The 12,385-nt window shown below is 51.9% G+C and overlaps 1 protein-coding gene across 1 annotated transcript; it reads right to left on the bottom strand.

The window, feature by feature from the left end:
- Nucleotides 1-551: 551 nt before the first annotated feature.
- Nucleotides 552-12,171, bottom strand: SFT2D1 (SFT2 domain containing 1). The gene is made up of 5 exons (XM_044917437.1): nucleotides 12,028-12,171; nucleotides 4,812-4,898; nucleotides 4,196-4,278; nucleotides 2,805-2,886; nucleotides 552-686 (listed from the first exon to the last, which is right to left on the bottom strand). The coding sequence occupies exons 1-5, from the start codon at nucleotides 12,088-12,090 to the stop codon at nucleotides 558-560; spliced, it is 444 nt and encodes a 147-aa protein (XP_044773372.1). The 5' UTR covers nucleotides 12,091-12,171; the 3' UTR covers nucleotides 552-557.
- Between the last annotated feature and the right edge of the window lie 214 nt (nucleotides 12,172-12,385).

The raw sequence follows: 12,385 nt of genomic DNA, 5'->3' as shown, positions 1-12,385 counted from the left end.
TGAGAAGTGAGCTGAAATGGAATAGTGTCATTTCCTGGAGGCTAACGAGGAGCTGTTCACCATACCTTAAGAGGTACAAGATTAAGTTCTTTTGACTTTTTTTTTAAGTGATTTTACATCTTTTTAAAGATTAAGTAATCTTTACACCCAACATGGGGCTCCAACTCATGACCCCGAGATCAAGCTGCTTGTTCTTCCAACTGAGCGAGCCAAGCATCCCCTTTTGCCTCTTTTGGTTCATTTGTTTTGGTTTGTTTTCTTGCCCTTTCTCCTTATCAGTTTCAACATCTTGTGACTCAAAATGTAGTCCGGCATCCACGGCACCCCCCTGCCTGAGGGGACAGAGTGGCCAGCCAGCAAGCACAGCAGACAGAGAAAACACGCCCCCAGCAAGAGCCTCTCGGAGCCCAGGAGTTGTTAGAGGAGCTGGTCCTTCTGCTCTAAGAGCGGGTCTGAACTCACCTGTCTGTTCTGGAGGGCAGAGTCGTCACAAGGCTAACCACTAACCTCATGTTACTACTATACACAATCTGAGGGACACCCAAGCTTGGGGAGTTTTAGACGCCAGACTCTGAGCTCCTTTGGGGCGGTGTGACGACGCGGGTGAGGGGCCACGTTAGTAGGAGGCAGGCACGGCTGATGTAACTTACCCAAAGAGCAGCACACAAGGTAAATATGAAACACAACTATAGGAAAGGAAAGAAAAAATCGCAAATGTGAGTCCTTCCAAAAGCTTAAAAGGATTCATAAACCAACCTGCATTCACTGGCACGAATAAAGCTCTAGGACCGACTCAAGGACACAGCCACGCGAGCTGTACTTACTTACTCTGGGCCAAGTGGACTCCACCTTAAGTCTAGGACTGCACTGTTCCTTGGCAAACTACCAGCACCTAGTAAATAATCCGCTGAATAAATCAACAGAAAAGATGTCTGAGGAAGGATATCAGCTGTTTTTAATTTTTTTTTTTAAGTCTTGTATAACTGACGTCCCGTGTTACATTAGTTTCGGGTGTACGGGACAGGGGTTCAACACTTGCATCCACGACTCAGTGCTCATCGCGATACCTGCTCTTCATCCCAACGACTGCTGTGCTGAGAAGCGCTCACGTTAACGTTCAGTAACAGAACACTGCAACAGATACTTAGTGCAGCCGGGAACACCCAGAAAATTCTACTTTACTTAACTTGACATAAGGAATCTACTGCAATGATTTTCACACGGAAGATGACATCATCACTTATGTCCCTGTGTCCCCCCAAGGAGGCAGGGGAGTGAAGGTGCGGGGCGGGCGACAGCCAACAGTGACAAGCAGGAGGCTGGCAGGCAGAACCCTGCGTGAGACCCCAGCTCTGACGTCCAGAGCATTCAATCAGTCGTCTGCTCTTGCCTTCCTCTTTCTCCTCTTTAAAATGAGGACGGTGCCTACCGAGCGGATCAGAACCTGTCACGGCCTGGGTTTGGCGCCAGCACTGACAGGATGCTGCGTAAGTGGCAGTCACTGCTTCACTGTCATGATTAAGCACAACTTACGTCAGCAGCAAATCTGAGCACACAGAACACTCAACTGGAAACGCCATGGCTCAGGTCATCACCAAAGTTACGTCCTCTAAATACTTAATGGTCTCTCTTGGGAAACAGTATGTATTTCTAAATGTTTGAACCGCCTTCTTGACTTTATGCTTATTTGTGTAGAGTACATTACTAAGATGGGTTCCAGGATATCCTAAAGAAAGCCAATCTACATAAAATATTAGCAAAATATAAACTTCTCACAGTCTAACAGCATAAGCTTAGGTAACCCACGCAAAGTTGAATATTAATATACTGCTATACATGTTAATATAGGAAATTCAAAATAACTGGAAAAATTAGAAAAATGGTAATAAAATATGATGAAGTTGAATAAGGACCTAAATAAAAAATTAGGCTAAAAAGGGCTTTTTCCTCTGGTAAAGAGGTGGGAGAAGATTCACACACATTACGGTTGAGGACATTTCCTGACTACACATCCAACCAATTTAGCTGTATTTAAAAGCCTCCTAGTATTACAAGGACATACTAGCTGATGCTGATCCTTAAGTTCAACAACGTGCTTAAAGAGAAATCTGCAAGAGACACAGACAAGCCAATTAGGAAGAAGGGGCTCAGTGGAGAGAGGGACACTTCAGTTCCTTGGCCCATGACACCCAAAACATCAGCCAAGAACCCAAAACGCATGATGTACAAACTTTCTGACCACAAGCCCACTCCTGCCCCGATTCAAAGATAGATCCTACATTTAAGAGTGATGACCTGACAGCCATGCACAAAACCCATCAAGTGATGAATGGCATCCTGAAAGGCACGGCTCAGAAGCCATGCTGCTGGGAGTACAAACAGTCACACAGGGAAGGGACAGAAGCCAGACGACAGGCTCCGTGAATGAAGCCAAGCGTCCCTGAGAAAAGAGGTGAACTGCCTCAGAAGAGACCTGTGTTCCAGCCCCACCCTCCAAAGAGCACACACAGCCATCCATTCTGAGGTGCTCTATGGGGCTGGGAAATGACATACATCCACCTCTAATCTCCACGTTAATACTCAGAGCTCCAATGGTAGGTATATGCAACAGAAAGCAGGATTGAGCAAGTCAGTCAATTTAAGTAATGCGTATCATCTAAATTCTCTAACACACAGCCTTAAGAATAGGATTATTACATGCAGCAAGAGAAATATAATAGTATATATATAAAAGCGGGCAATTATCTGTAAGATAATAATGCAAAAAACACTTCTCTAAGTTTTAATTTTCATTATTTACTTACAAGCATAATAATTGTTGCAAGCAATCTTGTTGTTTCAAACATTTTCTTCAGTTGCTTCACGGGTCCCATTAGAAAGCACGTACTTAAAAAAAGAAAAGAAAAGAAAAGTACGTACTATATGAAACAAACAGGAGAATGAAGAGATGGATCTGCTACCTTGTCTGGCTATATAAACATAAATGCTTTAAAGAAAAGATACCTTATGTTGGTTTACTAATAAAAGTCTCTCACTAAATCAGTTATATTTTTCCTTAACATTAAAAGCAAACTTCTTCTAAAACGTTAATACTTTATTTTTTTTAACTAAGCTCTAGGCCCAACATGGGCTTGAACTCATAACCCCAAGATCAAGAATGCATGCTCTACCAACTGGGCCAGCCAGGCGCCCCAAAAGGAACCGTGAATCTAGCGTTCTAGGACACACCAATGCCTTCTCACGAGGTATTCGCAGTGCTGTTTCATAGCTCCAGGTGAACGTGACGGCCGGAGCAGTCCCGAATTCACAGGTCACGTGTTCCCAATCTGAGCCAATTCACACACTGCTACCCCTCACCCCTGCACGCTACAGACTAGAACAATGCTCGGTCAGCGCAAAGCCCCCAACAGTGACATGACCTAAACCTGCTGAGCTGGGCTTTGTTCCAGCTTGAAGGGACAGCTCTGCAGGCACGAGCCCAGGAAAGCCCGTTGAGCTTGGCCTTGGCCACACAGGTTCACTTGACTACCTCTGATCCAGAAAATTCCTGAGCAGACAGAAGGTCACCTCTGAAAGCTCAATGTACACAAATGCAAAACGCATACATCTGACAGCCAATCCAACAGACATCAACACACCCAAACGGGCACCAAGATCCTCAGAGAGGGATTCCTGCGCCCCAATCCAAGATGCTGCTGGGCTAGCTGTCCTCACCCTCTCTCTGCTCAGCACCACTCCCGGAGGATCTCCTGGCTGGCTGGGAGGCAGTCCGGTCCTTGGCCCCACTGAGACAGGGCTTCCCAAGCAGGGAGCCGAGCGCGGCACCATGAGCCGGGGCTCTGGAGGACGGTCTGCTAGAAAGCCTGCCGGTCACCCTACTGGGCACATCACGGGACACTGACTGACCCTCTCTGTGCTACAACCCCCGGCCATAAGGTGGGGGTGATAACAGTGTCCACCTCAGACACTGGGGTAACAGACAGAAACACTCAGCAAGTGCCCCACAGGCTGGCCATTCCTACCGTTCCCACACCGTGATGCCCCGGGCACACAGCAGGGGTCAATAAACACTTACTGGACGACCATAAATCTTGTGGCTCCAGAAGCCACACTATTCGGGAAGTGCCTCCAGGAAAGAAAGGCTGGTGATGGTGCCAGCAAACCAAACCTGGAGCAGCCCGACTTCCATACGCACCTGGCTAGCGCAGCGAGATTTCCAAAGGTATAAAACACTGCAAACAGCTTTATGCCACCAGGAAGCCACAGCAATCCGGTCCCCTGAGTTCGGATATATTTTGAAATCATTTTACCATTGTAATAGCGTAAAATATAAACGTGCTACAATAGGAATGATTATATAATAATGTACAGTTAAAATGTGCGAGTATAGTCTCTACATCGTTTTAAAAAGAGTTCATTTTCATTGTTATTTGCTAACTGGACTTTTCTGCCTATTTTGCATGTAAGTATGTATAACTTAACTGTAATACACCGTCCCTACACATGTGCACAAATCTCACTCTACTTAAATTAATATTCTTTATAAGCGGCAAGTTAAATAGTTAACATATCTCGATTCCTGACTCTACAGCTTTCTACACCCATGGATTTTTCTTAAAAAGAATTATTTTCACAACCTATAAACCACCCCCCAAATACGAATTTCTGCATCTCTATATTGATCTCTAGCCCTTTATTTCAGGTGACTGACTATGTCCCCTGGAAACAGACCGCGGGCTGCTTGCTGGAACTAAATGGGGTTAGTCTGGCCTAAAATATAAGTCATGAGGCAACAGAAGGCTGTAACTCACAAGGATAGAGAAGAAAATGCCGCACACGAAGCAGATGACGAACCACTTCAGCCTGGTGCCGTAGCTGAGGGACGAGGCCTCCAGGACCTTAGGAAGGAAGGGGAGTCAGAACACGTCCCCCGGCTGCCTTGAGCAATCTGACTCCCTGCGGCAGGAGGGCAAAGCTTCCCCTGAATCTGGTCATGTGAGAAGGGTAAGACCCCCCCCTCACCCCCACCCCAGGCTGGGAAGGGAAATGTAGGCACGACGTGGGGCTCGGGCAGTCTCGGGGCCCCGCTGTTCCCTCTGCCGGCGGGAGGACAGGTATGCCCGCGGCACTGTGCCCCTGGTTTTAACAGCCCTTGCCTGCAGGACAGCAGATGCACCCCAACACGCATGGAATGACAGAATGTATGATACGTATTATAAAATACTCAGTGACTAAAAAAATAGGGGGGAGATGAAATGAGACCAGAAAATGTGGAGCACCACTGAGGCTGGGTCCCGGGCACACAGGGCTCACCATGCCTCCCTCAGTCCCTGCCTGAGGCAGCAGAGGCCCCCCAAGTGCAGAGCCTGAGACAGGGGTCCTGCTGCATGAACTGCTCTCAGCAGAAACCCCGAGGGAAGTGAGAGGAGCGGACAGGGAAGGTGGGGGATCATGTGGTTTCAGCTGGAGTTCAGCTTGGGCCTGGGCCGTCAACTGCACCCCAGTGTGGGTCCCGCCCTGAGGCAGGGGCCAGCTGGCCATGGGCTGTCAGCAGAGTGGGGGCGCCTGCAGGACCCCCAGGGTGTGCAGGAGGGCACAGCTGTGAGCCCCTGGGGGATGCGTACACCTGCCTCACAACGGGGACCTGGGCAGCCATCCGTCGTGTCTGCCACTGGACACGTAACTTCCACTTATTATAAAAAGTCCATTTAAGACCAACTCAGGAGAGCCCTAGGTATCTCCTCAACCATTACTAAAAACCCATTTTTTAAATGATCACTTATGCTAGAGCAACAGCATTCCTACATGCAAACTGTAATCAAGTCACGTGGGCAGAGTGGAAATCACCAGGCATTCCTTCTACAGTAATCCAGATGCAGCTGCAGACACATTCCGATTTCTAAGTACACTCAGAACTTATTTTCCAATGACGCTGAAAAAGTATCAGCAATGGCTATTTCAGGAAACTAGAAATATATATTAAGAATTTTATATCAAAACTTGATTTCTAACTTATATTACCATAGATGCTTAAAAATAAGATCATATGCTTATAATGTATTTTCAAGAATGAAGCAAAAACAAAAAATACCTTTCACTACGTTCCTTACCTCAACCGATTAACCTGGGAATCCTTATGCAGCATGAAAAATAGATAAAAATAACTAAATAAAGATCGTAAGTGCAACATATATCACTTAACACATTTTAAATGGTTTGTAAAATTTGCTTTAACTCACATTCTTGTTTCCAGCAATGTCACCTGTTTAGAGCAAAACTACTGTTCCACGTTAAACAAAGAATGGACCTGCCTATGAAAACGTCCAAATGTCATGCTTCCTGACTAGGAAGAGGCCCCTGCAGTGTTTCCACTCCGCAGAGCACCGCGAACCTGAAGACCACTCACCGCAAAGCAGCTTGCGGCTGGTGCATGCAGAGCAGTGTCCCACGGGAGCCGAACTGGGAACCGGAACCGGGCAGGGAGAGTGCAGTGATGGGGGGGACCGGTTTACAAATTTACATTCCCCCCCACCCCTTCCTAAGTTCAGCCGCTGGTTTTCAAGAGCCAGTTCACTCTTCTCTCAACCTGGTCATTTATGTAATTGCAGGTATTCCCCCCTTATTCCCATCTTCCAAGTAATGATCTTTAAAAGGAAACAAGCTACTTCCATTTGTAAATATGGAATATTCAACCCACAAGCAAATGACTTGCCTTGAGCTTTGCCTACTGTCCAGGACACGGAAACAAATCACAGATTCCCTGACGCCTAAGTGGGAAAACGCACAAGAACACCTGGCACTGCGTTCTCCACAAAGGAGCCAGAAGGAGCCCGGACCCTCCAGACCCACTGCCCCAGAAACATTCAGGTGCGACTTTCTGGTCCAAGCATGATCAGGAAGAAGCCCAGCAAAACCAGCAACTGTACTGATTTCTTAGAGGTTGTCTCAGCAAACAAATACGCATGGACCCTGGCACAATTACTTTACTTGTTATCAAAGGCAGAGGAAGTGGGGCGCCTGGCTGGCTCCATCCATTAAGCGTCCAGCTCTTGGTTTTGGCTCAGGTCACGATTTCAGGGTCGTGGGATCGAGCCCCACGTCGGGCTCCTTGCTCGGTGGGGAGCCTGCTTCTCCCTCTGCCTGTCACTCCCCCTGCTTGTGCTCTCTCTCTCTCTCACACTCTATTTAAATAAATAAAATCTTAAAAAATAAATAAATAAAAATAATTAGAAAAACAAAGGAAGAGGAAGCAAAGAGAAAGCCTCTCGTCCGCAGGAGAGACCCCCCTTTCTCTGGTGCATTCCTCCTGCTGCAGTAAAACAGCACCACCGGGAACCAGAACGCGACTGATTGAAAAAGAATAGTTGGGAAACATGCTCCCGGCAGCAGCAACACTAGAGATGAGAGAATGAACCCGCAGCCCAGAGGACACTTGCTTTCTCCTAGCGATGGAGAAGCCAGGAGGAGAGCCCCCGGATCACAAAGGGGCAGCTGTCTGGGCCTGAGCCTTGCTCCGGGGCTACAACGCCCCAACAGTGGGAACGCGGGGGGCCTTCAGCGAGTGAACACCACAAATGCAGCACTCCTACAAGGCCTCCTTCAAAACGGCAGTGGCGCACACAGAGGTAAAGGTGAGCCGACAGCGAGCTCAAGGAACAGGTGCGCACGGGCGCTCTCGAGTGGGATGGTGGCCGCACCGTCTCAGGTGCGCTGCTCCTTAGCCTCCTCCGAGACTAGCAGGCCCTCCTCCCTCTGTCACCTACTGCTCTCCCTGTCATGCTCTCTCACTCGGAACCCCCGATCACAGGTCCTACCCTGGATCCTGGCAGAATCTTGGATGATTCCAACATCCACATGGGCAGCCCAGCCTCTCTGCTCCTCGCCCCCCCATCTCCATGGCCTTTGCCCCCCACTCCACTCAGTGACCCAGGACACTCTTAACCACCCAAAATCACTCCACATCCAAACTTCAAGCCGCTGCTCTTAGGCCCCGATGTCGTCCTGGTGGCACACGGATCCACCTGCTTGCGCCTGGACTGCCCTGCAGCCTCTGGGTCCCCCATCCAGCCCACAGGTCCTTCTTCTCTCTCTGCAGAAACGACATGCTCCATCAGCTCAGTAAGACATTTAAAATTCCCCTTCTGCTGCATCCATCTGGCAAAATGCCACCATGACTCAAGCCCGCTTCTTCTTCCTCTGGCCAGTCATGTGGCAGAACCGGGGGGGGGAGGTCATAACCAGGTCATCACCACCTTCCCATGGGCCCTGATGCCGCCTGCCTGGCAACCTGACGTGGTGGATTGACGGGCGCGATGAAGACAACCCCCCTTCTCACTCCACTGCCCACGGGCTATTTCAAACCTCCGGGTGTGGCCCTGACACTCCTGTGCAGACAGCTTCCCCTCCTTCACACAGAAAACACGAACCACCAATGTGCCCGCCCTCCACTGCTTGCTTCCACCAAACTACCGAGCCCCCCTCAAGAACACCTTCTCCTCCTTTCCGCGGATGACCTCAGAGGGGCGGAGGTCAATCCACCTGCTTTAGAGCCCAAGCCCTCGACCTTCTCAGGGAACGTGCAGTATCGGCTGCTCCCCGCTCTTGAGAGTGACCCCTGTGCTCTCCCTGAGGCCCTTCCTACCAACCTGTATGCATGATTAGGCCTCTTCCAGCTTAAAGAAAAAACTCACTTGATTTCACTCTCCAGCGTCTGCTCATTCATTCCCTCAGCAAATACTACTGAGCGCTCCCAGGTGCTTGTCCTTGCTGAGGGCTGGCCCTCTGCACACCCTCCTCCCTGACGTCAGCTCCTCGTGTTTGGGGGTCCCTTGACAGGGAGCAGACTGCCGCCTGGTGCCCAGACCACGGGGGATATGGCACAGAGGGAAGCCAGCCCCCCCTCGCTTCCAGCCTCTTACTACTGTCACAGAAAGCAATCCGAGGCACAACTCGCTCTGTCATTTTAGCCTACTGCTTTCTTTTAAGATTTTATTTATTTATTTATTTATTTGAGAGAAAGAGAGCGCAAGTGAGCACACAAGCAGGGGGAGTGGCAGGCAGAGGGAAAATCCCAAGCAGAACCCCGCTGAGCAGGGATCACGATGCGGGGCTCGAACCCAGGATCCCAGGATCACGACCTGACCCAAAGTCAGACGCTAAACAGACTGAGCCACCCAGGCGCCCCGGCCCATTGCTTTAATCAGCTACTCTGACCCCGACTGCCCAGCAGCTGAGCTCAACGCTGGTGACAAAGCTGTGAACGTGGTAAGGTGGCTGTCTCCACACCAGCAAACGCCCACATACTAGAACATCAGGTGCCCTGTGTGCTGTAGGGAGGAATTAAGCAGTTCCAAGGGTGGAGGGCAGGGCGGGCGGTGCTCCTTCAGCTGCGTTGGGAGTCTTGCTACAGGCCTCTGGGGAGGTGCATCGGACAGAGAGCTGACCGACGTGGGGACAACATCAGAGGAGAGAGTCCTCTCCTCCCCGTGACACCAACCTCCCCCCAGATCTAGGTCCTCATCTCACACTCCAGAAACCGCCTTGTCACCCTTGTCGGATCCCCGCGAGAAAAAGCCCACACAGGTTAAGGCCCAGTAGGCAAGCCCCAGGAGCCAGATTGGGGCATCCCAGCATCCATCAGGCCGCTGAGCAGAGCACAGTCGTCCTAGGGGGCCGCAGGGGGAGGTGGGGAGGTTGTGCAGAGGGCTGAGGCGCCTCGAGCAGGAGCAGAGCTTAGACCTTATACCGAGTGCTACAGGAAGCCGTGTGATCTGTCTGGACCCTCTCACACCTGGCTCCATCTCTCCCTCCCTCCATCTTCCCAGACATCTCACAAGGAGGGACCCTACAACTCTGGCTACTCTGCCTCTTGCCTGGCCTCTAAATCCCCTCAGCAGGATGGTGGGGCAGTCCCAGATCTCAGAGGCACCCCCCTATCTCGCCACCTCCCCAGTCTACCCTGAGCCAATCCCATCCAGTCCTCCAACCCACACCCCACGTGCGTCCTGCCACACTCCCAGGACATCCCCCTAGACACCATCAGCAAGCTCCCCACATCCTCACCCTCTGCCCTGCCAGGTCCCCCCCCTCCTGCTCTCTGCACTCTGGTCTCCCCTGCACTCTCCAAGCGGGGCCTATCTCCTCAGGCCCACGCATCCTGACCACTGGGGACGGGAAGTGGGCTAGGTGAACGCACCTCCTCACTGATGTCATGACCATCCTGGGGTCACCCCCATGCCACACCTCTTGCTCTTCTAAGGACTTTGCGTGGGGCTCACTATCATCCCTCCACTCCTGTCTTAACTGTTGGTGATTCCATCACTGGAGTAAGCAAGCCTTCCAAAACTCTCTTAGGACTCCTGGTTCCTCGCCCTCTCTCCTCCAATGATCTCTGCACCTTACATCAACCACCAAGCCCCTTATCTACAGTAATAAATGTGCCATCATCTCAAATCTTTCCACGATCTCAATTTCAAGTAACCCCCTTTCCAACCACCACCTCCTACCCTCCAGCATCCCTAGTTACCCAGCCCACCGATGTCACCACTCACTCCCCCTTCACACCCCCCACCCCTGCTGCCCGCCTATAATCAGTCCTGCGTACATCCTCAACTTCTTTGCCCTCTGCGCCTCTGATGTGTTCATTGGGCAGCATCCAAACCCTGGTTACATCCAACTCTGCCAGCCCTGCCCTGCACTCCTGCTGCTGAATCTGGCTCCCACCTCAATGTCAGGACCATTACCCACAAGGGGGGCCTTTGTGCCGCCGACAGTCCCACCGTTGCTCCCTGTCCATTCATTTGCCTATTCGCACCTTCTTCCTGAACCTCAACACTCACCGCCCCCAAACTTCCAACTGGCAACCTTACTTCCTATTTCAGTGAGGACAGAATCCTCTCGTGCTCCCAACTCAGCATGTGGGGAGCTGTGCTGCATGCTCTCTCCCCCCTCCTCCCATCAGCCCGCACGAGCTGGCCACCCACATGCCCAAGCAAACACTCCCAACATCTTTCTCCCCTCTAGACTGCGGGCTCAAGAAAAGCGACACTATCACCCTCACGGTCCCAAGGTCCAGAACAGCTCCGTCCAACAGAACTTCCTGTAATGAAATGTCCCACTCAGTACCGTCCCGAGCAGCAACCACTAACACACGTGCCTGCCGAACACCCGAAATGTGGCTGGTGTGGCTAAGAAAAGAATTTTACATCTTCTTTAATTTCTACTAGTTTAAACCTAAGTGGCCACACGCGGCTATGGATCCTGCACCGTACAGCACAACACAGATTGAGTGAGTGAGTCGGGGGCCATTACTGCCCCACTGACACCTCTCACCGTCCTATTAGTGGGTTCCCGTGTGACCATCATCATCTGCCCAACTGGTTACGGGTCCAACGAAAGCAGACGCTGCCTCGTAGTCTCTGGACCCTCACAGACTGGCCTAGCGTCTTGGCCGCAAGAAGGGCTGAATAAATAGGACCGCGGAGGGAGTTGGGCAAGGAAAGGGACAAACGAAAGACCCTTCTGCAGCATATTCGGTTCCAAGCGTTCCACTTCTGGGGCAGGCAGAGAAGGACTTGTCAGCACGCACACGCCAGAGACAGAGAGCAGTTCCTGCTCCTCGGCTATTTTTAATTCTTCCACCAGAGGAAGTAACCTTCATCGAGTTCACCCCCCTCTCGGGTGGTAATGAAGGAACTAACCCTCCTTCACCCCCCCTCCGGTGGCCCTATTTCCAAAAGAGACACCCACTCGCGGCACCTCATTCTCCTCCAGGGGCAAACCCATGCAACGAAGCTCAGGACTCGGCTTCCCGCAGCTCGCAGGACAAAGCAGCTGCCCACCTGCCGGCGCTGCCCAGCCCGGCTGCAGAGCCCAGCGCAGCGCAGAACACTGGGCTCCGCGGCCGGGGTGTGGGGTGGGACTTAAGGCTTCTGCAGACCCCACGAAACCCCGGAAAGCTCCCCAGATTCTTCCCGGGAGGCGGGCAGACCGGCCCCCGCCCAGCCCGTCCCCGCCGCGGCCTGCTACCTGCGCGGTCAGGCCCTGCTCCTCGTCGTCCTGGCCGTTCAGGACCCGCCGCAGCTTCTCCATGGCCCTGCTCCCCGCCGCACTAGCGGCCCCTCTCGCCGGACCCCTAAGCTCTCCGAGAACCCGGAACCCGGAGCCCCACGTGACCGGACATCCGGGCCGCCGCTTCCGGCGGTTCCCAGCAGCGCGCGCCTGCGCGCCGGGGTCCCGCGGGCCGGGCCGGGCCGGGAGTCTGCGCCAGAGGGCGCTGCGCTTGCGGGCCCTGGGGCTTGAGCTCCGTCTGCCGCGGTCGCTGCTTCCCATCACCTGGAGTTGAGACGCACAGCTATGGCCATAGGACGAACGCGGGTCTTCACGC

This window comes from Neomonachus schauinslandi, chromosome 8 (assembly GCF_002201575.2).
Source record: "Neomonachus schauinslandi chromosome 8, ASM220157v2, whole genome shotgun sequence".
Lineage (NCBI taxonomy): Eukaryota > Metazoa > Chordata > Mammalia > Carnivora > Phocidae > Neomonachus > Neomonachus schauinslandi.
The sequence above is the reverse complement of the archived record's forward strand: the minus strand, read 5'-3'. Positions and strand labels throughout refer to the sequence as shown.